The 25,749-nt window shown below is 37.8% G+C and overlaps 2 protein-coding genes across 3 annotated transcripts; one reads left to right on the top strand and one right to left on the bottom strand.

Annotated features, from left to right (window-relative positions):
- Positions 1 to 562: 562 nt before the first annotated feature.
- Positions 563 to 16,407, bottom strand: nhlrc2 (NHL repeat containing 2). 2 transcript variants are annotated; one of them, XM_083557682.1, is made up of 11 exons: positions 16,233 to 16,407; positions 15,377 to 15,529; positions 12,382 to 12,837; positions 12,178 to 12,299; positions 11,941 to 12,070; positions 7,963 to 8,056; positions 7,098 to 7,329; positions 5,053 to 5,175; positions 4,712 to 4,921; positions 4,374 to 4,596; positions 563 to 1,809 (listed from the first exon to the last, which is right to left on the bottom strand). In XM_083557682.1, the coding sequence occupies exons 1-11, from the start codon at positions 16,390 to 16,392 to the stop codon at positions 1,553 to 1,555; spliced, it is 2,160 nt and encodes a 719-aa protein (XP_083413808.1). In that variant the 5' UTR covers positions 16,393 to 16,407; the 3' UTR covers positions 563 to 1,552. The 2 variants fall into 2 exon arrangements, with proteins under 2 accessions (XP_083413808.1, XP_083413807.1); XM_083557681.1 differs by having other exon boundaries at positions 16,169 to 16,362.
- A 154-nt stretch (positions 16,408 to 16,561) lies between these two features.
- dclre1a (DNA cross-link repair 1A (PSO2 homolog, S. cerevisiae)) lies at positions 16,562 to 25,513 on the top strand. Its single transcript, XM_083557680.1, has 9 exons — positions 16,562 to 17,170; positions 17,912 to 19,351; positions 20,460 to 20,593; positions 20,907 to 21,025; positions 21,135 to 21,278; positions 21,640 to 21,785; positions 22,166 to 22,320; positions 22,804 to 22,942; positions 24,928 to 25,513. The coding sequence occupies exons 1-9, from the start codon at positions 16,762 to 16,764 to the stop codon at positions 25,137 to 25,139; spliced, it is 2,898 nt and encodes a 965-aa protein (XP_083413806.1). The 5' UTR covers positions 16,562 to 16,761; the 3' UTR covers positions 25,140 to 25,513.
- The last annotated feature ends 236 nt before the right edge of the window (positions 25,514 to 25,749 follow it).

The raw sequence follows: 25,749 nt of genomic DNA, 5'->3' as shown, positions 1-25,749 counted from the left end.
TTTTCAGAAAGTAGCAGTCTAAAGAAGCCAAGAATTCACTATTCACAAATCCTGTAAAGAAACCTTTTTTCCCCTACAAGTATTACTACGGTTTTATTTTAATATCCTAGAAATCTAACTAAGAACTTACTAAATCTGAGAAATAACTGATTTAATGATGTGTACGGTTATTTAAAACACAATCTAAAAATATCCTAAGTAATGTATAAAACTGTAACCTTATACATACACACCAGACCATTAAAGAAAGACCTAAATGAAACCGCATGGCTATTTTAATCTTTGTAAGGACATTTTCAAGGGTAAAAGGGGAATGTGAGTGGTCAGTGTTACTGGTTCAAAATAATGAATGAATATTCTCAGTAATCAATGCTACACTCAGTATAAATCAGCGTGTCATCTTCCTAATATTGTGCAAGGTACATTTAGACAAAATCTCTGGGTGATAACACGATGCTGACTTTTATGTTTAAGATGATATGCAGTTTTGTTCTGAGCAGCATACATAAAAAGGTAAAGAGACAACAGATGCAGGAAAAACAGATGCAGAAATGCTGAACACTTTCAAAATGGTAAAATAATGTTTATTATATTTCTTTTTTCAGTGGGTTAAAGTGCAGTATTTAGATGCTCTGTAGAAAAACAGCTGGCTTTGGAGGAGACTTAGAGCATAATCTAAATTTGAGCTATGCAAAGATCCAGTTAGACACACTCTGGCTCTTGTGTTTATCACTGCTAATAGAATAAAAATCTTGACTTATTATTGTCATTTACGGATGTATAAGCACGATACAGGATTTATCAACAGAGATGTGAAACTTCCACAAATTAAAAAGCATGTATATTTTTGTCGTCATGTTTTATACAGTGTTGTCTTTATCAAATGCACTTGTCTTTGATAATTAATTACAAGATTAAATAAAACCCTGAAATGCAGCTTAGTATTTAGTTTAAGTTTTTAAAGGCTCCTAATTACAAAGACGACTAATAACTTTGAGAGATCCAAATTCAAAATTTAAGTGCACTCTGCTATTAAAAAAATCCAACAAACAAAAAAACAATGTTCAGCATGTACTGGCTTATGTTGTTACAACATTAAACATCACATTTTATAAATAAACTTGCCAAATGACACTATTGCTTCAAGCAGACTTGCAATCCTTTCCAAATTGTGTTTTTTAGACACGAAAATGAATGCTGCTAGAAGTCTGCTGAAAAGATAAGCTACATCAGATATGTTGAGAAAAACAGATCCGAGAGCTTGGCTACACAGAGCCTCGAGCCAAGCAGGACCGATGCAGTTAGGTAATATGCGCTTCAGAGGGGGAAAAAAAAGGCACTTTGTTTTGGAGCTGCTAATTTTCCAACATATGCAACTATGTTATTCTTGTCATAAGCTTCAAGTGGACAAGCGCCCACATTGTCAATTCATTACAGTATACGTTGTGTAAACATGTAAGCTTTTATGTAAGCGTTTGCAAGTGTAACAGTATTTATTCTGTACATAAATAGTGCCAGCGAACACTTAATATGCAAGAAGCGAGTGTATGTTTTAGAACTCATGGGCTAATGTCACAGCTACAGTGCCTTCTTTGCAAGTGGAGTCAACGCAAAGAGGCTGCACGAATGATACAGCCTTCATCATACAGGCTTCTCCCTCTGAGAGGCAATAGTAGAGCCAGGCACTGAGGGTCAGTGTGGGGTCAAGGGTCTGCGGTTGAGGAGGGACCATACAGGTGATGGAGAGAGGCTGGGAGAGATTGGCAATGCTTCCTGTCACAGCTTGTCCTTGCAGTAACCATCCATTACCTGGAGAGGACAGGAACACACTGAACTCAGCTGCAAGTCAACAGCAATTATCTTAAAATTACTGCCTGACGATTCTTTTAAAGACAGGCTACTGAGAGTGCAGTGTGGGTGAGTGTGTGTGTGTGTGTGTAGTGGAATATTTCTCTTAGCATGCACACATCCACTTCAAGAACTCATCTGCTCTCACCTTTATTTTATAAACTGACTGATCTGACCAAAGAGAGGACAGTGTTGTGTCTGTGTGCACGTGTGTGTTAATAGCCTTGAACCAAGGGCATGCTAGTAAGACATGCATCAAAATGAATAAGTGAAGCATCCAAACATAATTTATGTGCACATGAGACCACAGGAGCGAATCAAGTCAGATTATGTGCCCTGATTTTATCTGACATTTGTACTTTTAAAAGTGCACAGTGTAAGTATAGAAGAGCAGCAGTTTGTATTTCTAACACTAAACTCATTTAATTATGGACTCATTTAATTACAGCACATAACAAGGGCCATCCGGAGTCCTGCAGGCACAAAACTCATTATGGATGTTTATTAATGTCAGTCTTTAGGGGCCCATTGCCTTACCAACTACAGTCACCTGAGTAAAGCAATTACTGAAAATAAGTAAAATCACATGTGCTATAATGAAACTAATATGTACGGTGGATGTAGGATGTGAATTAAAAATAGGTCGATATTGCTTTGATAGTTGCACTGATCTGTATCTTTGTTACTCTGATAAATTGTGCGCGAGTGTGTGTGTGCGCGCATGTGAGGATATTAAGAGGAAGTAGGAGATCTAGCGGGTATGTGCTTGTGTGCTCCAAATCACAGAGGAATTGTGAATTTTTCTTGGACTGGGTCCCAGTGTGGCCGGCTGGTCCCTGCAGCCTGGTGAAAATGTGTGAACACAGCACTCCAACGGTTTCTTGGAGCAATGCTTCAATCCAACACTCAATTATCCCATGAATACATTTGCTATAGAGAAAAATTCTATGAAAAAGGCTAGCTACAGGACTCATCACAGTAAACTATACCTTTTAAGTCTTTTTTTTATGTTTAAAATGCTCATTTAAAACCAAGTTTGCAATGAGGAAATACCAAATAAAACAAAAATTATTATAGTTACATGCAATTTTTTTGTTTGTTTATTTATATACCATTTCATCTCAATTTGCATGCCATCATATGTCAGTTCTAGAGAGGCATCTGTGTCTCTGCGTGGCTAGCACTGTAATGCCCACCTATGCTTTATGCAAATAAGGCTTGATTATGCAGTGTGTGTGCATGTGAAAGAAGCTGTCATAGGAATTTTGAACGGATTCATTCACATATGGTGGCGGGAGACATTTGGGTTTGAGATCAAACAATGAATATTAGACAAAAGACCATAATTTAATTTCCTTGTATTAAACAACTTGTGCCAACATGCTAACTTTCTTTTTGACCTGCCACTTTTATTTTAAGCCCTGGTTTTTGTCTGTAAAGAATGCCTTTGCTGTTAAACTTAGGATAAACCAACATGAAGACCAAAGAGCTGCCTATGAGAGAAAATCAAGCCATTTTGAAGCAGAGGGGAAAAAAGTAAAAAAAATAAATAAATAAATAGGTATAGCCAATAAAACAATTTGGATTGTCCTACAAAGCACCGAGAACAGACATCGAGAACAAAAATATAAAAGTCATACTACAAGATTTAAACCAGGAGTATAATTTCAGAAGACCTGATTGGAATTTACAAAGAAATACAGAAAAGACACACAAATGTTCTGAAACCAAGATTAACCTCTGCCAAAGTGATGGAAAAAGAAAAGATCTTTTAATGATCCAAGACATGCGAGTTCATCAATCAAGTCTGGTGGACATAATGTCATAGGCTTGCATGGCTGCTTCTGGAAGAGGTTCACTAATCTTTATTGATGATGTAACTCATTATGGTAGCAGCAGAATGAATTCAGAAGTCTACAGATTCATTCAGCCTGTCAATTTACAGAGTAATGAATCCAATCTATTTCAGAGAAACTTCATCATGCAGCAATACAATGATCCAAAACACACTGCAATCACAACAAATAATTTTATCAGAGGAAAATTTTGATTTTAGACTGACCAAGTCAATCACCAGATCTTGACCCAATTAAGCAGCATTTTAACATGAAAATAGAGACTTAAGAGTAAAACTACTTTAAAACAACTTATGCTTGATGCAGGTACTACAAACAACAAACCAAAATATCAAGTGTTATTTATAATAATATTGTAGATCTGTTACTGAAGATCTGTTTTTATGCATTTGTTCAAATACAAATGATGTGTTCTGCCTTCACCGAAAGCTGAGATTTTGTGGTATCATCTTGTATTTATCTTTTGATCTCAAACCCAAACTCTTTAAACTCTTCAATGTAAAACAAAATAATTGTACCTGATGCTCCCAAATGTTTGACATGTTTGAATTTATGTACATATACACAATTATACACAATTATACACATTTACTGAATACTTTAATAAAAACACCTGTTCATTCCAAATTATTTTTTCCTGCTAACTCAACATAGTCATCAATTCAGTACCTTCAGTGGAGAGACTCCAGAAGCTGGGGGCTTCCTTGTTCAGTTTGGTTCCATTAGGTAAAGTAAGTTTGAGGTGGATATCAATGACTTGCCCTGCTGACACAGGCAGGGCCGCCATGCTGAGCACTGGGGCTGACTTCGGGAGCTTGGGAACCTTTTTAATTGGAGAAGTAAAAGCAGTGGTTGCAATGGAAGAATCAACTTCTTCCATTGAAATGGGAAACTGAAGAAATAAAAACGGAGGGAAGAAGAGAACGATTAGAGATTCTAACTTTGCAGGAGGACATTAAGTTGACATAACCATCATCAGTGATTTGAGATTTTAGACACACACTGACCATGGACACGGTTTTCGCCTCTAAGTTCAGCACTTTGATGTGATGGTTGTTGGTGTCGGCTATGTAGAGCAGCGTGTCCCCCTCAGCCACACAAAGACCCCCAGGCTCATTGAAACTAGTCTCTTCTAAGCTCATGCCAAATGTGTCGCTTGCTTCCCCAGTGCCTGCCAGCACCCTGCACTGCTTAGTTTTAGGGTCCACAACTTTGATCTTGAATAAGAAGTAATATTTTATAAAACTGGTTCTCCAGTCACTGTATGAAAATTGTAAACAAATACGAAAAGCTCTTCTTTTGTTGAATGTTGAATATAGTATACGCCTCATAAAAAAAAAAAAAATACCTTGTGGTTATAAGAGTCTGCCACATAAAGCAGGTTGTTACTGGTGTTCCAGGCCACTCCTAAAGGGTGCTGGAGCTTAGCATCCACCCCCTTTCCATCTACATCTCCGAAGGCAAAGAGATTCTGTTAAAAAAAAACAAAAAAACAACAACAACCATGAGATAACACACTGAGACTGGTGGGCTATGCTCCTGTCCCCCAGCTTGTTAAAGCTACAGTGCAGAAGATTTTTGATTTTTTTAATGTAAAAAAACAACCAACCCAAGAATGAGTCAGGAGAGCAAAAAAAATAAAAATAAAATAAAAAACATGTTCCTAAACTGCTGTGAGTCACACTGACTATCCAGTAATCATAATTTACACACAGTGCTGTGTCAGTGATGTCTGATCCAAATGATTTTACCATTTCAGATTGATTAAACATCATCACACCTAATATTTGAATAACACAAAAGACATCTGGCTACACAGTGGCTGGGCAGAAGCAACAACCAATCAAGAGAAAGACAATAAAAGAGTGAGGGTTCCAGAGAACACAATATTTCTTGTTGAATAATAAGATAATTATTCATGGTAGGTTATAAATACTTTTGCTGCATCCTTAACTACACACTGCATTATGAAACAGTACGAATGTCACTACTGTATTTGGGTATACAATACTTGGGTATACAATTTAGTGTGCACTGTGCAGTTTGGGGTATGTTAAGAAAAATTCAAGAGACCTAAAAGAAAAAAATATATATATATTTATACACATATATAAAGATGAAAACCAAAATTGCCTTTTAATTCGCAGCAACCTTAAACAAAATTACCACTAGCTCAGCTTCACTGAAATGTTTCCCCCCTTTCTGTTATTGAGACACTTTATTTCCTCAGGTCTGGTTGGCCAACTGAATGCTTTCCTTTTATGAGCTTGATATTGCAACATTTGCATAATTTAGGGTATGTTTTATGTAAATAAGGTTTATATAAAAGGGTAAATTGATACTTGCTGTATAAATATGACACGCAAATAAGGGACTAGTGGACGAAAGCAAGTTTGCATGGAGCTGAAACGAATCATTTGCACTTGAATCAGGGCTTATTCTGTCATAGGACAGTTTCATAAGTCACATGCAGATGCATTCATACATCATTTCATACACTGTGTGGCTTTGCAAAGGAAACATTAAAAACAGGCTTGCTCAGTCACCTCTCTCCACGAGATTCACAGTCATGTGCAATTCTCCAATCAAGTCCTCTAACAAGGCAGGAAAGAACAATTACACTCAAATCTAACTAGCAAACAGAGCAATCAGATCCTCTTCTAATTCTCAGGAAAACACAAACTGTGAGCTGGAAATTACAGAGCTCTGAAAATGTCTTCATTTGGAAGGTGGATTTGAAATAAGTGCTTTCTCCACTAGGTTGTCTCAGCTCAGTACATGTTGATGATTGCTCCTGACCTCCTTTATTAAACGTGTTTGTGTTAGAGAGCACTCAGGAAGATTCGCGTTCTCGCCTGGCAAAGTTGAACACAGCATGTTACAATACTTTGTACTCAGATTAATTCATGAGGCTATTTATCTTTATCTTGCGCGCATGTGTGTGTGTGTGTGTGTATTTTACCCAAAAAACCCCAGTTGTTCCTACTAATACAGAAGCAGTTTAAAATAAATAAATAAAATAAAACTCTCTCTCTCTCACACACACACACACACACACACACACACACACACACACACACACACACACACACACACAAAGTGCTGCATGACAGGGCACAAAGCAATGCTGATTAGAGTTTAGAATGGACACCCTGCTCAGTAACCCAGAGTAAAACTTCAATCCCTTTTCTAATTATTTTCAGTCCTAGCGCGTGTGCTGTATTTCACAGAAGCGTAGCTCTAAATGATCACAGATACGATGTTTTCCATTGCAGCTGCACTGCAGGCACTTTATATTGTTCATATTTTGAAGTTTCATCAGGATACACAAACTTCGCCAAGCACTTTTTAGTGAATCATACAGATGCTTTGAAAGCTGAAAATAAATCTCACCAGGGGGTCCCTCTCCCCTCCAACTACATGCCTGATGGCTCCATCGGTCAGAGAAAGGCTGCGGATAGTGCTGCTCTCACTGTCAGCGATGAACAGGCAACTCCAGGGCTCTTCAGGAGCAGCGGTAAGACCTGACGGCTGAGCCAGGCCAGCTTTATGAGGATATGCGTTATTTCTATTCTCCTCATTCCCACTGCCTGCGAAGCGCACACACTCGCCCTTTTTATGCTCCCTGCATTCACATCAGGAGGAAAATCAACAGATTAATGAGGATGGTTTATTACAGTGCATGCCCAAAAATTCACTTTATTAATTTCCTTAAACATTCAAAGAATGTGTGTCAGAGTTTGCACACCCTTAGGATAAAATGATGACAAAGAAAATACATTTATAGCAACAAACTCTGTAACACAGCTATTAAAGAATGAAAGTAACAGTGTAATACCATGTTTTATCTGTCTTTCAAAAGAAAAGAAAATATGTTCTACTGGCTTGTAAGCCCAGCCTTGGGATTTACAACTAATTCAAGCCACTTTTTTGCCCTCTAAATAACTTTTAAACTTTTCTCTTAAATAGAGGTATTCCCATTATTAAATTATGGGGAAAGCAAACATTAACCTTTTACCACTGCAAATATAGGACATGCAAATCACGCATTAGAATCTCAGACCAAACAACTAAATATTAACGTCTAAAATTATGTATGTTTACTACTACATTTAAAAAGAATTAGCTTAATTTACACTTAAAAATAATCACAGGTCATAGCACAGCATGGTATACCCTGGAGGAACCGATCATGCTGATGCCGCATGTGTATATGTGTGTGGTCTTGTCCCTCGTAGGCCGACAGAGAACAGCTTACCTTCCTTTGGGCAGCTTCCCATCTTCCAGGAACAGAGCCCAGATTTGATGTGTCCCTGCCATTGCAATCCACATCACGTTATCCTTTGTACCACCTGTGATAACACATGCGTGCGTGCGTGCGCGCGCACACACACACACACACACACACACACACACACCCTTACTATATTACCATTAACGAGTGTCTCTTATTATTGTCTAGTGAGTTGACTGATTCATCCTTTTAAAATAACACTTTTTACAGTATTTTTTTTAGAATCCTCAACACAAATTTTGGCATTAGACTCCACCGGTCAAAAAGTTATTGTCGGAAATGAAGGGTAATTACTGCTACAACAGCACACACAAGCGGGCTCAATTATTTAGGCTGTGTTCAGTACTATACTATTAGCATTTGTGTACATCAAAGTATTGAGTGTGTAACATTGTGTGCATGTTTTGCAGTTCCCAACATGAACAGCATTCAGTCTCTATAATCATTCACTAAAGTACTCTCACTTCAATTAAACAATAGCTAAACCCAATTCAATAGTGTCCATGTTCAGGACCACACTGCGTGCATGTTTTTTTTTCTGAGCAGAATGGACAGCGAGGGCCATTGCACTCATGTCTAACAATAGCCAGCTAATGGTGCTGTTTATCTGAGACAATTTCAGCTGGCCCTAAGCCCAGTACATGCATTAATAGCAAAGAAAGATTGAGAGATGAACTGATGGCTGGAGATAAAATCTTTGTACAAGCAGCTTTTAAAATAATTGGAAATATCTAAAAGGTAAGGATGAAAGATATCTCTTGGGATGGACAAAAATTGAGACCTTAAATGTAGAAATCCCTCAACTTCAAACTGTAGTGGGAATTAAATAATTATGACAACAGCAATAACATTTAACCATTACTAAGAGGTTTTAAATAGACCTAGATAATCTTTAAAAAAATACACAAACAGTAAAAACATTTAAAATGTAAAATTTCATTGCAGCCTCACATACCCATTGTGGACTCTCACCACATTGATGGACTTTTCACACACATTGCAGAATTTGCACATTTATTGTGTTTTATACACAGTTGATGTTGCACAATATTTTTGCATAGTATTTCACACACTGTGCAATCATTGCACACATCTGTTTTCATACTTTACTCTGCATGCATATGTACAGTTTATAGTATATATGTTTATACCTATATTTATTTCTTGTGGCATTCACAGTGGACAGCAAAGGAAGAATCTTATTGTACAGAGGAAACGTTATTTTACTGTGCATATGACAAACAATAAACACAAAGATTTGAAAAACAGCTACATGAGAAATGAAACAGACTGATAATTTGCTTATTCACCCTAAATGCAGCCAACCACGCAAAAGCTGCCTGGTTCTTCAGTTTTAAAATATAGCAGTTTTGGAATCAGCAGGAATGCAAGACTAATGCTTTTAGCTGCCAGTTTAGCATTGAGCACAATGCAGAACTAAACCATTTCTCACTTGTCTCATATACTCTTGTCTTGCCTCATGACTAATTTAAAATAAAATAGCTAATAAAAAGAAACAGCAAAATAATTCAAGTAATAAAACACAATGGAGAGCTGTAATGTCATTACCACCCCAAAAGCTAATTGTTTTCATGTCTCAAAGTGTTTTATATTTAATCAGTAGCTAATTGCAATGTTGATTAAACACGGGCAGGCCATACTTTGTTTATTAGTTTAGAGTATAATGACATTTGAAATGTTGGAAAATCTGAACAGCTGTTCTCAAGTCAGCCTCTGTTTTTCTCAAGATAAATAATATGCAGCTTTCCAAGTTAAAATCCCTTTGAAACTATTGTGGCAGAAAGACAGGTCTTCTTCTGAATGTTACCAAATCCTGTCACTGGACACTCCTTTTATAAATATGTAATGCATGTTTCTATACACAATACTCCAGCATGAAAACAATTATATGACTTTCTTTGTTAAACCTTTTCAGTCTGTTGCTTTGACTTTTGCAGATTCTGCCATGCCCCTGCTGCAACAGAAATTAGAGCACATTAGAATAAGAATGTAAGTATGAATTAGTCAAGTGAATTAGAGCTGCCACTGTCAGGGCTGCTTTTAAAGAAACCTCACCAAACGAATTGAGAAATCAAAAGTGCTTTGGTGCAAACGTACATTAGATTTAGTGTACATTATAACTCTGCTCTCAAATGTTTTTCTGATTCTATTTTCTATGTTTTTATCCAAAACCTTTATAGATACCATGCTGCAACCATGTGTAATTATACCAGACTGGTGTCTAAAGAAAGCAGCCTTCACTCAGTAACTATATCTGAATCTGTGTGGAAAAACTATGCAAATTCTTCACTGCACCCAAAATAAGCATTCAACATGCAAAATGGGTTAAACAGTACAGGACAGATGTGTGGAGCAGCACTGTGTGTCCTAAAAGTCAGACTGAAGCGAAGAAGCAGCTGACTGAGGAGAAGGAACGAATGCTCAAACACCACAGGGGCCAAGAACGCGTGCCAAATAAATCTCACAGACACGAACACTGTAGAATCCTTGAAAACTGAAAAACAGTCTGATCTGCTCTGTATTCATTATCTGGAAAACAGCATGACAAACACAAATGCCCACAGATTTAAGGTTACTTCATAAGTCCAAAATGCAGTTTCAGGTGCATTGGTAATTTCATCTCGTTCCACAACAGTGATTTGAGATTTATGGAATGACATCTGATCCCAGGTATCAAACATTGTGCTTGTCAACTGGTTCTCTAAATGCTATAGGAAAAGAAATGGTAGCTTATAATTAAAAGCAGTAAAGAATGTGCATTTCAAGTCATAACATTAGTGGGCTGACAGAATGCTATAAAAAACTGTGTGGGGCAGTTAGACAAGGTAAATAGATCAAGCAGTTTGTTCAAGAAAGTTGCGACAGTCTTTTAAGTGGGGAAGGTTCCATTTGAAGTTACAGGTCACCCATAAGCATCTTTTGATCTTATCAGGTTCTGAACTCAACCCCAGACAATGCATTTATCTTAAAATCTGCTGTTAGTAACCAGCAGACCTGATTGTTTACTCCTGGGTTGCTCAAAACAACAATCCATGCTATAAAGAAAAAAAGGTCCACTTTAACCAGCTACATTCCACCCCAAACAACCTGAAAGACAAATACGGTATCAACAACCACAGCTACAGAGAACTTCCAAAGGGAGCAGTGATTAGGAGGCAGATGGGACTGATATTCAAGACAAAGTTGTGGTGAATAAGATGTATAAAAAGATCATAAAATAGAATCAAATTGCTCTTGGCAGAATAATAAACTCAGGCTTAATACAAGACATTAAATTTCATGAGCAATACTGAGAGAAAAAGATTAAGTGGCTGGATTTCCTATTCAAAGGAAGGCTATGAAAAGAAAAAGAAATATTAAAGCAGCGACAGCAAGAACCATCCTCTGTTTCTATGACCTCTTTGCCCTGTTACCTTAAAACACAATATTATCTCATCATATTAATTTAAGAATGACTTGTTTAAGGCTAAATCAAGGCCTTTTATTCTTCAGAAATGACCAAATACTGGGACAGTTTATGACGTACTCCCGCTCATGTCAAGTCACTTACATCAACTAATTTCACATCAAGTGAAGAGTCTCAGCTTGCAATGTCTATATATATATATATATATATATATGTGTATCCCCCCCCTTCCCTATCCAGTCAAAATGCAGAACTTGACTATAAGATAAATCTTTATCATGTTTCACTACAGCTGGGATTTCACACAATGTTAATATTGCATAGGATTCAATAAACCAAAAAGTGTATGTCAGTGGAAGAAGATAATTAGTTTGGATGTTTTGTTTTATTATATTTAAATCAAATTCTTGCTTTTTGACAGTCCAGGGACTTGAACAATCATCCCTCTGAATCTAAATAGCCTCAATTACGTATAGCAATTCCTCAAAAAAGAACGTTTGGTAAAAAATCTTTACCGGCTGTGCCAAGGACTATGTCCCAAGGGGAGCTGATTGGCTGTTGGAGTCCCATTGCCCCACCCACTTTATCTGTGCCTTGCATGCCGATGCCGGCTAAAGTTGTAACTCTTCTCTCTGAAAGGTCAATCTGATGAAAGAGGAAAAAAGACATACAACACAGCATGACTGATCCGCTAAAGTCAGAGAAGTAGGTCAAAGCTTGCAGCTGCAGTGCAGAGCTCATTATCCATTTACCTTTCTGATGAGGTGATTCTCAGTATCAGCCACATACACAGTGTCTCCTTTCATGAATATTCCTTGAGGAGCATTAAACTGTGCCTCAGACAGATCCCCATCCCGATTTCCACTTCCAGGTCCTGCCATAATAATATTTTTCAAAATCATGTGCATAAATGTTGGTGTTGAATATGTGAGGTGAAACAGTAGAACACTACATACCCCCTACACAGTATAGGACTTGTCCAGTTCTGGACACCACCAGAACCCTGTGGTGTCCTGTATCTGCAATAGCCAAGTTCTTGCTTTTTGAATCCACTGCCACTTTTCCTGGGAATGACAGGATGGAAGGTGGCAAGGAGTCCTTGTAAAGCTTTTTTGCCACAGCATGGTCTTTGAGCAAACCCTGCTGTCCATAGTGCTTGAGAGCACAAGTGGTGAACAGGAAAAGGCGTTCACGATGTCCTTCACCCACCAGAGAAAACAGCAGGTTTCCTCTGGGCCCAAGAATCACCAGGGTGGGCCAGCAGGACACTTCCAGCTCTTGCCACAGCTGAGCGTCGCTGTCGTTTACCACTGGGTGAGTAATCCCGTACCTCAACACAGCACTGCAAATGTTCTGCAAATCTTTCTCATTGGGAAACTTAGCAGAGTGAACACCTACTACGACCAGGCCATCTAAGAGAAGAAAGGAGCGAGGGGAAAAAAAGGGACAAATGAAAAATAATTCTAGTTTCTGGATGTTATAAAGTGTAGCCCTGTTGTTGACCTGAGGCCAAATTGTTCCTCAGGGGTCCTGGAACAAGAAAAGGCCACAGCAGGCAATCAAACCCTTTCTCTGTTTAACTGCAGTGTATCCTCAGGCAAAACTGCTATAACGCTTTTAAACTCTTTCCTCTCATTTCTTTCCTGGTATATGCAAGTTCTCTGACTGCTGCTTTCCTGCACAACACAATCACTACCAAATAGCCAAAAGCTAATTTCTAAAGCAAAATACATGATGTACATTTTTGTAAGTTGCCTGTTCAGATCCCTGCACTAAAGATCTTACCAAAGTAGGTGAAGGCAAAAGTAATGAGATTTTCCCATGAAAGCACATAGGTCTGAGAGGTTAATATATGAAATATTAAAGGAGACAGAGAGAAATATGGGTCTCAAAAATATTTTAAAAGGTCTTTAGTGACCAAGTGGGGGCAAATAAAAGGAATTCAGGAATAAGTGAAACATTGCAGCTTTAGTTTGATATTTTCACAAAGGATTGCTTTTGTTCTTTTTAGATAGAAAAGAAATTCAAGGCTGGATAGAACACTTTCATCAAACAATGAATGGATGTGTGATGTGTTGATGGATGTCTTAACCAATCTTTGAAAAAATGCATCCTGTTTGTCTGAGCTGTCAAATAGCTTCCTTCGTTGACAGCCTTTTAAAATGGCTTTGTCTTTGTGCAGATAAGGGTTATTTTTATTCTAAACCTGTTCATGTTTTAGAAGTAGCAAATAGCCAGGAAGTTTTTTCTTGATGGGGAAAAAAAAAGGGATTCTTAAAATCAATTGGTTTTAACCTCTTTTCAGCACTGAGCTGTCAGTCAAACATTTAAGGACTTGAAAAAGTAAATTATAGATAGAAGCTATACTTATTTTTTTTATAAATGTTAAAGGAACATACATGTTAAACAAAACAAAGATTTGGTGAATGAACAGTGATATTTGTGAAACATTTTGATAAGGTGATACCAAACATGGGAAGAAAACTCACAAGCATGACGTTTGTTATGCAGCCCTCAGGCTTCCCATTACAACCAAGCTGCTACATTGCATTTGCTTTATTTTATTTCTCACAGACTTTCTCTCTTGCTCCAAGTAAAATGTCATGAAGGAGAAGTAACATTTCCTATCACTAGAAGTGAGATTATTTTATACTCTGTCCTCAATGTGTGAAATACAGCTAATAAAATCTAAAATGTACAGACGGCAGCTTCAATTCTCCACTAAATTTGTGCACCTGCTAATCACAGGGCCAATATTATTATAATCATCACTGGGGCACAGCAAAGATATGGTATGCATTAAACAAACCTGTGATGACAATATGGAAACCATTTCTTAACTAAAGAAAAAGGGCTGTTTAAGGATTGGGAGGGGGCAGTGGGGGCAAGGGTACGTTTGGATCACTGGTAACGGAATGTACCAAAAGTTGTGCCAGCGATGTACTGTAAATTTTGAGATACGGCAGTAAGCAGGATAAAGGCTGTGTGGCTTGGCCCACTTCCTCTTTACGAAGAGGGTAATGATAGACCACTGACAGCTAGAGCAGATAGCACCTTTCACAGAGCTGCTATAATAAGACACGTGCCAGCAGAACAGTCTGTCTAGCCACGAAGACTGATCTCTCTGTTTAATAGTTCATTCAGAGCTCAGAGTAAAGGGAATGAAGATAGACAGCCTTCAGCAAGTCCAAGAAACCTGGGGCTCGTAGAATTCATATGTAGAACGTGGTCTACATTTTTATAAATAAGGTTAAAATAAATTTTATAATTTTTATATATATATATATATATATATATATATATATATATATATATATATATATATATATATATATATATATATATATAGAGTTGTCAAAAATAATTGGAAGTAATAGTATAGCTATTTCACAACCCAGAAGTGGATGTAATAGTTTATTGAACGGAGACAGAAATATTACACATAGCTTTGTGATTTGACCATTTTAGAGACATGAACAAATCACTGTCCAAAATCGTTTCCATTCGAGGTCATGTAATGGCACTCAGACTCACAATAACATTAATGACATGCTTTATAACTTATATGAGTAAGCCTTATAATAGCTAGGCATGTAACTGATACTACTTCCCACAAGTTCATGGGTAGATTTAAGGAGGGAAACAGCGCCTCTTCTCTTCATTACATATTCTCACTACTCGTGCAAGTCTTTAGCAAAAAGTAGGCGATTTCTTAATTAAACATATTTTGTGACTTGTCTTTTCTTTACAAAAAAAATATTCATCATACATAAACTTATGGGGTTATATAATGCAGAATCCCCAAAGACTGCATGATGAAGGTGCGTTGGGCAATTTTGCATTATATTTAGTATATGTCATTCTGTGTAAAATGTTTTTAGAATGCAAGGACAACAATCATCAATAAAAGGTCACTTTGGTGTTCACATTAAAGGGTATGTGTGTGTGTACCTTTAACAGTGTGAAGCTGCTCCAGTTGGTGCAGATAAGGCAGTATGTGCATGCAATTGATGCAGCAGTAGGTAAAGAAGTCCAGCACCACCACTTTGCCTGATAATTCCCTTTGCAGAGACAACGGTCCCTCTGTGTTTAGCCATTCCAGCCCTGAAGTACACAGCAGATTTGCTTTTGTTATAAAATAATTAAACATTTACCTTGGCAGGTCACTATTTCAAAGTATTTTATGACACTTGGAAATCAAAAACACCCTATTATTATTATTTACTATAGAGCAGTATTTTGGAAGTTTAGGCATTTACGCACAATGCTTTGAAACAGAACGGTGGGCAATGTATGTAAATATAAAAATTTCCATAATACACATAACACATGCTTATCTTACAAATACAAACACTATATATACAGTGCATTGCAAGAGTATTCATATCTATTGAATTCTTCCACATTTTGTCACGATATAACCACAAACTTAAATGTATTTTATTAGGATTTTAGTATCAGAGTAAAGGGGGCTAAATACATATATGCACACAACACTTTTCAGATGTTCAGAGTTTGTGGTTATAACGTGACAAAATGTGGAAATATTCAAGGGGTATAAATACTTTTGCCACACACACACACACACACACACACACACACACACACACACACACACACACACACACACACACACACACACACACACACAGATAGAAAGACAGATATACAAAAAAAAAGCTCCACCCAAAACAAAGTTCGCTAGCTGAGAACCTATTAGTAAATAATCTTATAATTCATAACCTTCGTCAAAATCAGGAATCTTCAAATCTTCATTTTTATCCAATTTTCGTAAATACTGATATACCAGATTTTCCTTTTCTTCTTGTATGATTTCGTCTTCCAGAGCCAAATCTAACTGGCTCTGAATGGGAAACAAAGCTGTCAGACTGCTGTGTGCCGCCATGTTTCCAAGACGAGCAGCGGAAGTCGGCAAATATCCTACACCTATATACGTATTCGCACATTCGACATGACTCATCACTTATTAATATGACACATTAATATCTTCGAATATATCAGGTTTATTGTTTAGTAAATATGATAGGTATACTTTGCATAGTGTATTTATAAACATAACATTTAATTGTGCAAGAGTGTAAAATAATTGTTGGTCGAAAATGCGGATTGCGAACATACTCTTTGTTTTCTTTCTGCACTGGCGGTTAGTGTGTAATGAAGCAGGACACTCTGGAAACGGTTATTCGAAGTCTTACATAAACTTTAATTAATACTTTCCAGGCTTTGAACGAGAATTAGAGCTGTTTTATGTGTTTGATCATCGCCTTGGTCCTATGTGTAACGGTGTTCAGTAATTTGACTCAAAATTAATACTGATGTCACAGAGTGAGACTGAAAGTGACATATGGGAATACAAATCTCTTAAAAGGAATAAAAGACAAACGACATCGAGTAAAGACGGACCACAGCGACGGAAGGTGGCAAAGAAAAATCCAGACAAAACCTGCAGAGGGAGAAGATTGAGTACTGAGCCCAAGACAGCGAATGAAATATGTACATATAGTGAATCTGTTCAAGCCACCATTCTGGATGAACTACTGGCCGAATCCGCCGTAGCATCCACTTCACAGTCAACCGAAGTGCATGATGGGCCATCATCACAGCAGCCCTCTCAATCCAGCGGTTACTGTCCAGTGTGTCAAATGCCATTTTCCGTTCTGGTCGTCCAGACAACACAGTGGCATGTTGCTGAATGCCTGGACAACCCTGGAAACACAAGTAAAGGTAAGCTTTTATATCAATCTCTAACATGTATTAGGGATTAATGTTCAACCTAATATCCTTATAATATAAACATTTGAGTGTAAAATGTAACATGTGTAAGTGTTGTCTATACCAAGAATACAACAGGCTGGTGTTTGAAAGATCGCAAATAAATAATAATAATAAAAAAAAAACAAGTGGTCAGTCATTGTTTGTTAAGAGACATGATCCCGGCCCAGGTCTTGGAGGACCTTCTGTTCCCAGTGGAACTTCAATTCAGCTAATTTATACACCTTACCAAGTTGAAGTAAATTGTGTTAGAACAGGGAAAGCTTTAAAATGTGTCTACAGGTTTCATATCCTAGAAACAGGGTTGTGAATCTGTGTATTGTGTAGATAGTAAGGTGGTACAGATATTGGAGGCAAGTTCCAAGTTCCACTTTATATATACTTTAAACAGCCTTTGGATCCTCATGGTAGTGATGTTTTGCCCTGCATCCTTAATTCTTCCTTAATTTTTGTTGTAACTCTGCAAAGTATGACTCATTTCTGGTCTCAAGAATATTATACAAATTTGACTTCCTGTTTCTTACAGTATATCTTTCTGCTGGTTTTACAATATGTTGTGTATGCTGGTTGAAGCAAAGTTTTACTCAACTCCATGATCGTATACCACACAAATCAGAATACCACCCCTTTAATGTGTCCTGTATTGTAGGTCCTAATTATATAATTTTTACATTTTGTCTTTAAAAATCACAGAATGCCCAGATGGACTACAGTGCTCTTCCCCCGATCCAAACCACTACAAGAGATACAGCCACTCTCTTTTAGCTCACAGTCGGGCTTTAAATGCCACAGAGGCTGCTTTTTTAATACTGGGCAACACGCCCAGCTTCCATCATGAGCAGAAGACATTTAATAACGATACCTTTATTTATAGTAAAGATAGCTTTGTGGACTGTGCTGTCAATCTGTCCACTGCATCCAGCCAGAGTGCCTTTCCTACTCATGGATCTAGAGATTGTCCTACTCCTGTCCGTCCTAACGCCTTCCAGCTGTTGCGCTCACCAGGGCTTGAGGATATTAAGAAAAAGAAAGGCTGGTCAAATTCTAACAAAGGCTCTAGATCTCAGGCCTCATCTCAGGAATCTAAAATTAGGATGTCAACCCCAATGAAAGCAGAAAATAAAAGCCATGCTGTTCAGACCAGAAAAGTAAAAGAGGGGCCATGTACTTCAGGTGAAGATGATTATATATCATACTCTCCTCTTTCTGAGGTCACTGTTCAAAAGGAAAGGAAGCCAATAAAGAAAAAACTGTTTCACAGTACAGTGATAGAGGACATGAGTGAGAACGATGACAATTCTGATTCACTGATCTTGTTCAATGATAGCACAGTGAGCGATGATGATGATGATGACCTGTTTGCTGATGTCTTAGATCTGTACAAAACCGAGCCAACCAGAAGCCAATCAGATCCAGTCATTAAGGAGTCTTGTTACACCTGTGATCAATTTAAGACATTAGAGTCACATGAACATTTGAAGAGTTCCAGCTGTTCTGGCCCTACTGATAGACCTCATCAGAAAAGTTCCCTTTTTAGAGACTCAAAAGACATGCATGTAATGAAAGAAAGGGAAGATAATCCTCATCTACCATCTCCTCAAAGTCTGGTCCTGGAACGCCTTCGTGAAAGCATATCAAACTCTGCACAGTTTGGCAGCTTTAATTCTACTTGTGTTGATGTGAAGTCTGAATTTTTAAATGAGGAAATGTCTTCCACTCAAAAAACCATGGCCAATAAGAAACCAGCTCTATCCACAAAATCCCAAAATCCCCAGACTAAAGCAGGAATGTCTGCCTTAAAGCAGACTGATATTGGAGTCTTTTTTGGCCTCAAGCCTTTAGAAGAAAAAAGAAATGATATTGGGGCAAGTGTGGAAGAGAAACTCCAGGTGAGCTCTGCTTCAGGGAAGAGCTCAGGAGCTACAGAGCGACAGACTAGACGGAAGAAGATCACGGCAGTGTCTGGAATGACCACGGCGAGGGAAGAAGGAGAAGAAGGAGCTGCTCGTCCTACACAAACAGAAGGCAACAGCGGAGTGAGGGCATGGGGGAGGAAGAGGTGGAACAGAACAAGAGCGACAGATGGTGGAGAAGAAGAGCTCAAACGATGCCCGTTCTACAAGAAAATCCCTGGTCAGTTGCATTGTTAATGTTTGTTTTGACTTGCATGCATTGTGAGTCACTCTGCTCAAGAGAGATATAGTTTTGTACTGTTTTATTTATTTGTATTAGGAAAATGGTAACTTTTATATACTCTCTTTTCACTAATAGTGTATTTTGATATGTACCATATTGAAACTTTAAAAAAAAAAATGTTTTTTATTGCAGCACTGCTTTGCTTAAAGGAGGCTTTGACCTTGGCCACATACACATTTATACATGCACAATGTTTTAACAACTGTGCAACATGTAAATAAAAAAAGGACTGCGATATTGACGGTAGTCCAGAGTTAAAGTGTTGCAGTGTCATTGTCACTAAAGTGTTCATGTGCAGTATTAAAGAGGTGTTAGTGGCAGTTTTGCAAAGAAATTGTGCAAATCAAGGAAATGTAGACAGAACGGCTAGTTAGCAAATGGTTAGCAAATCTACATTTCATTCCATTTATAATGGAAATGTGTCTTCTGTGATTTGTTGGTCATTTTGTGCATTCTTAATTTCAGGACTAATGCTGCACTTACATGGTGGAGTTTTGGGGGTGAAAATGTGGAGAAAAGTTTAGACAGTCATAGTTTTACCCAGAGGCAAAGCAACCACCTATATAATTAGTCAATACTTTTATTCCTGAAAGATTTAAAATGAAAATTTAATTAAAAAAAATCTAAGTTTTATGACGTTTGTTTAACCTGTTTGTTAGTTTTATATAAGAAAGTATGCCAGTGTCTGAGTGTTTAAGATAATGGTCATTCTTTCTTGACGTAAATGGTGTGAATTTACTTAAGGGCATTAACGGCTGTTTAGTGGCAGTTTAGGTGACTAACTTTTCATCTTTAGTCACTTTCCTATAATGTGAAGGGTGTTGACTTGATTCTGAGTGTTAACACGTACACTTAGTACAGAGCCTAGTCTAGACAGAAGATGAAGACTTTATTTGGGCATTTTCTTAAATTACATGTGTGAAGCATGTATTTATTTGTATTTTTGGGGGTGACTCGGGTGCACATTTTGCAGCAATGAGGTAAATGCTTTATGGATTTTGTTTCCATTTTGTTAATAATTTAGAATTTGCTTGTCTTTGCTCAGGAACCGGATTCGCCATTGATGCTTTTCAGTACGGGAATATCAAAGGTGTTACAGCCTACTTCCTCACACATTTCCACTCCGATCACTACGCAGGACTGAAGAAAACCTTCTCCTTACCTATCTATTGCAATAAAGTAAGCATATTTCAGTCTAAATAAATGCACGTTGGCCATGAAGAAGAATGTGTATGCCTGTTTTTAAAGACTTAAGCAAAATTCTCAGAGCAATTCAGACTTGTTTTTTGCTGAGATCTTTTCCTTTCTGTTGAGGAGAATTGCAAAAGATTAATAGGAAGTCAATAGAGCTCTTCTTCTGCCTTAGTAATTGTGGCACTACCATTTATCGTTCCTTCTTTCCCATTATTCACCTGAGTAGTAATGAGTTTCTTAGTGAGGTTTGGTCCCTGTTTTGTCATGCTTGGTTTGTTTGACTGTTTTGTCTTGGTAGATAACAGGCAATCTGGTAAAGAGTAAACTACATGTGGATGAGCAGTATATTCATATTCTTCCCATGAACGAGGAATGCGAAGTCGATGGTGCAAAGGTTATCCTACTAGATGCCAATCAGTGAGTTTTATTGATTTTTATTTTCTTCAGTTACTTTTTTACTAGCTGAGCACTGTCACTCTCCCTGTGTTACAGAATTATGGATGACAGTAATTTGTTTTCTGTCCAGCTGTCCAGGGTCGGCCATGCTGCTGTTTCTGCTGCCAGATGGCCAGACTGTGCTCCACACGGGCGACTTCCGGGCTCATCCGTCCATGGAGCGCTACCCAGAGTTGCAGAGTATCAGGATTCAGACGCTTTATCTGGACACTACGTGAGTACTTGGGCCACATGTAGCCCACATCTGTTCATTGCCCTGGACCAACCGAGACAGTTTGAAATCTTGTCCTCTGTTGCTCTACACCGTTTAACCATGAGTGAGTCTCATTGGGCAGTGTAGGCTATTCAGTGGTGGTATAAGCTTTAGGCCACTGCTGTGTTTTGAATGTCACAAGCCTTCATTAGTAGGGGTGCTTAAATCCCATTGTTGATGCGCTACCAAAAAGATCTGTTTTTTTTGTCAACACCTGAATGAGATGCTAATGAGAGAGTAAAACAAATAAGCCATATGTTCATCTGATTTCAAACCGAATCGCATTACCCCTCTATAATGAGTATTAATAATTTTTGCATAGGTACTGCAGTCCAGAATATGCATTTCCTACACAGCAGGAAGTGATCACCTATGCCGCTAACACAGCCTTTGAGGTAGTCACACTCAACCCTCGCACACTGATTGTGTGTGGCACCTACTCTGTGGGAAAGGAAAAGGTGTTCTTGGGTGAGTGATGTTATATTTGCTCTTCTAATATTCAGCCATATTCAGCCAATTCATACATTCTCAGCAGTTGTCAGGAAAGAAAAGAATCCTCTTTAGTGAACACAGCATCGGCGCTGATTAAGTGACGTGGCCGTATAATGGAAGGATTAAAGGGAAATGTCAAAGATAATTCTTTCTCTCCTGATGTGTCCTTGGCTTGAGATGAATTTCATCTCATCCAACTTTTCTTCCTGTCTACAATCCTATTCCTGCCTATTTTGAACTCGTGCCGGGAGCTCTTTTTTTTTGTGTCCTCATGTGGCCAGTCTTGCGTTACCTTAACTGCCTTTTAAAACTGAACTTGTGGTAAAAAGATTTCTTCTTTTTCCAACCCCTATTAGCCATTTCTCAAGTGCTGGGTTCTAAGGTCTATATGTCTAAAGAGCGCTATAAAACTATGTGCTGTCTCGAGTCGGAGCACATCTGCCAGTGTATTACCACAGACGTGAAGGCAGCTCAGATCCATGTCCTTCCCATGATGCAACTCAATTTTAAGGTGAGCTCCAATCAATCTGGATTTTAACAAACAGTTTTGAAGGCATTCTGTGTTACAGAAAAAAAAAATGCAACCTTAAACTGTTAATGTGCTAATCATAATTAAAATTAGAAAGTGCAAACACAGCAACAGTGCACAGATACTTTGACATTTTATATAATTTCCATGCTGTGCCAGATTCTAAAAAGCGCCGTTTCAGCATCCTGATATGCTGCGAGTAATTTTTTTTTATAAAAATGCTGATGGAAGTGTTGACTCGACTGGTTTTAAAGAAAAGCATTGTGCTGTCTAGTCCCTAACAGACAAGAGGTGAAATATACTACACTAAGTTTGTAGGCTTTTTATTTACTGTAGGGCCAAGAGCGACAATTGTTAATGGTTAGCGTAGCATTAACAATTGTCATTTATCAGCAATTGTAATTACTATTACTCAGAAATTGTGGTTAAATATGTTTGAATTTATTTATTTATTTATTTTCACAGAATTTAAAAACATACCTGAAGAGGTTTTCTGCTACGTATGACCAGCTGGTGGCCTTCAAACCCACGGGCTGGACTTTCACTCAGGAAGTGGGTTTGGAGAACATACAACCTCAAATCAAAGAAAACATCAGTATTTATGGTATGCAGTTGTTTTGTTTTATTTCCCCGTTTACTGCACCTAATGAACATGCTGCTCTAGGAGACTGGGTTTGAGATGAACCAGTAATTTTTATTGTGAGGAGGGATTCAAACTAAAAGCTTTTTATGACTGTATTGGGTGGTATGAGTGGTCTCGAATTTTTAGTCATTATATGTAGCTTTCCTTTGGTTTAAAGCCTTTGGACTGTGTTAAGACACTGTGGCATTGCGATGCTATGACTCAACACTGACTTGAGGCTAAATTGAACAGTTCTTTTCAAACTCTGCATGTACTCTGATTAGATAAATCTGACCACCTGCAGGATCCATGTTAACAAAATCAGTGCATGTTTTTGTCTTTGAGTGACTGGTTCTTATTCTGAATGGAATAAAGTAATGGAGTGTTCCAGTGTGCTTGATAAAGCAAGGTTCGATATTGGAATGTCAATATTCTCGTAATAAAAGCTGTGTAGTTTAAGGCTGCAACATTTTAAAGAAGATCCTACACATGTTTCACAGACTGTAGTTGTCTAGTATTGATTATAATGACTGCTCTTTTTTTTTTGTTGCCCGCCCATTACCCCTCAGACCAGTCCCTTGGGAGCGAAACCCAGAGAAATGGCATGTTTATAAAGAATCCAAAGCAGTTGATATAAATGCCTATTTACTACCTTACTGTTTTCTCTATTTGGTTATCATTTAAGGAGCCTTTTTTTTTAAAATATATATAAACTGGTGAGCTTTGCAACCAGGCAGATTTCATGGATTCCATTGAGAAGTGGAAACACTGCGACTGATCCCAGAGTCCTGCCAGATATATTGACGCTGTGCTATATTCATAAACCCATCAACCTACCTGTTCTTGCAAATAAGACTGCGGGTCACTGACCAGCTGTTCGTATACTTGTGGGGCACCATAAAAGGTTCATTTTAGCCTGTTGGTTAAAGACAGTGAGTGCACACATGCACATACTTGAATGCATGCCAAGAGACACCTTCTTTCATTAAATACCATTTGACACTTGCTATGGTCACCTCCTGGTTGGCACTCTGAGTGTTGGTGACTTCATCTGTGAAGCAGCGAGATGGTGGAAAGTTCCTTTGTTACATATGTGAAATAGTCAGTTTGAGCAATTTAGCAGTTGGAGCTCTGTCCGGCCTGGATTGTTCTCTGTAGATCACTGTGTGTGTACTTTGAGAGCATAGGAATCGGATCTCAGTTAAGATCATCAGCAGCGCTTGATTGATTGCTCAAAATCAGTAGGTGGCAGTAGCGCTACCTTAAGTGATTCTCATCTGCAGGATTCAGTAGTAGGATTGATGCATTCTCATCAGTGAAGTACATAATGATGAGAATCACTCAAAAAGAGAGAAGTATCTGTGACTTGTTGGCTAAGTAGAAATTTGGCAGTTGAGTATTGTAGGCACTTACTTGGATCACACCCTAAATAATGATGCCATCCTTCCACAAGAGGGTGCAAGATCAACACTGACTGGTCATAATTCACTATAGAAAAAGGCTTCAGCGCTTGTTGGAAACACTGTCCAAGTGGTGCATCCAAAAGAAGTAGACACACGACTTTATAAGTGGTCTCCACTCGTTTTGTAAAGGAACATTGAAGCTTTGATTAGGTTGATAGCCAGGTTTATGTGGGTCAGTTTGGTTGACCAGAGGATGTGTGACTTTGTTACTATTTGCTATTACATTATTTCATCACTAATAATCATCTAGAAAGAAACTGGCCTGGTGGCCCACCAATTTGTCACAGAGCAATCACTTCCCATAGTTAATTTTCACATTTCAGGCTGCCACAAGCAAGAGTAAAAAGTAATGTCTTATTTTATAAGGTTTATCTTGGCGCAACCTCTACCCAATTATGTCTGCTTTGCCTCCTTTCTAATCATTTTCATATATAATTGAAAAAAAAATTTAAGTCTGTAAAATATTATTTAGATTTTAGTCTAATCATGGCTTGTCTATTACAGGTATTCCATACAGCGAGCACAGTAGCTTTTTGGAGCTGAAGCGCTTTGTGCAGTGGCTGCAGCCACTAAAGATCATCCCCACAGTGAACGTGGGAAGTTGGAGTAACAGAAAGGCCATGAACGACTGCTTCCATGAGTGGCAAGATGAGGTTAAAGCTTTAAATGCAGGACCAAGGAGTGACCATAAAAAAGGCTCCTGTACAAGACAGTAACTGATCACTGCCTCACCATATTAGTGTTGTTTATTCAGACTTCAAATGTCTGGTTTTGAACATAATCAGACTTCTGATTTGGAACACCTTTTTATAGTGATTTATTTTGTTTGTTTTTTAAATTCCTACCTTTTGCTTTGTTTTGTGGATGCCTTTTGCTCATTCTCGTGCAGACAGAGGAGACGTTGTTTTTAACAAGTTACCAAGCAAAGTAATTACTAATGAATGCACTAATGAATGCACATTCTCAGGTGGATTAATGCCTGTTCCAGTACATTTCCTGTGCCATACCTCTCCTTCACTGTCTATTAATGTTTTTAAAAGATTTTAAATATGCAGATATGTGCAAATAAATTTTATAAATTATGCCTAAATCTTGATGTTTAGTATTATTGTTTCAAATAGTTTGTCTTGCAAAGCTATCATCAGCTTTATTATTATTATTATTTCTGTAGGATAATTTAAATGAAATCAGTTGTTTTAATGCAGCCAGTGCAGAGAAGCCAATCAACCTAAAGATGTGCTGATGTCCTTTTGTACTGTATATCTAGAATTAAGATATATGAACATTTATTCCACTGAGACATCATTTTGAAATATGTCATAAATA

This window comes from Silurus aristotelis, assembly GCF_946808225.1.
Source record: "Silurus aristotelis genome assembly, chromosome: 12".
NCBI lineage: Eukaryota > Metazoa > Chordata > Actinopteri > Siluriformes > Siluridae > Silurus > Silurus aristotelis.
Note: the sequence above shows the minus strand (reverse complement) of the source record. Positions and strands in the feature narration are given on the sequence as shown.

Excerpts from the sequence above, each read along its gene's own strand:
- nhlrc2 (XM_083557681.1), bottom strand. The coding sequence starts at position 16,331 with ATGGCGGCACACAGCAGTCTGACAGCTTTGTTTCCCATTCAGAGCCAG. Across the intron at positions 12,300-12,381 it reads AGTCCTATACTGTGTAGGGG|GACCTGGAAGTGGAAATCGG; the intron begins GTATGTAGTGTT and ends TTATTATGGCAG. Across the intron at positions 1,810-4,373 it reads CTGGAGTCTCTCCACTGAAG|GTAATGGATGGTTACTGCAA; the intron begins GTACTGAATTGA and ends TGTCCTCTCCAG.
- dclre1a (XM_083557680.1), top strand. The coding sequence starts at position 16,762 with ATGTCACAGAGTGAGACTGAAAGTGACATATGGGAATACAAATCTCTT. Across the intron at positions 19,352-20,459 it reads GTTCTACAAGAAAATCCCTG|GAACCGGATTCGCCATTGAT; the intron begins GTCAGTTGCATT and ends GTCTTTGCTCAG. Across the intron at positions 20,594-20,906 it reads TACCTATCTATTGCAATAAA|ATAACAGGCAATCTGGTAAA; the intron begins GTAAGCATATTT and ends TTGTCTTGGTAG.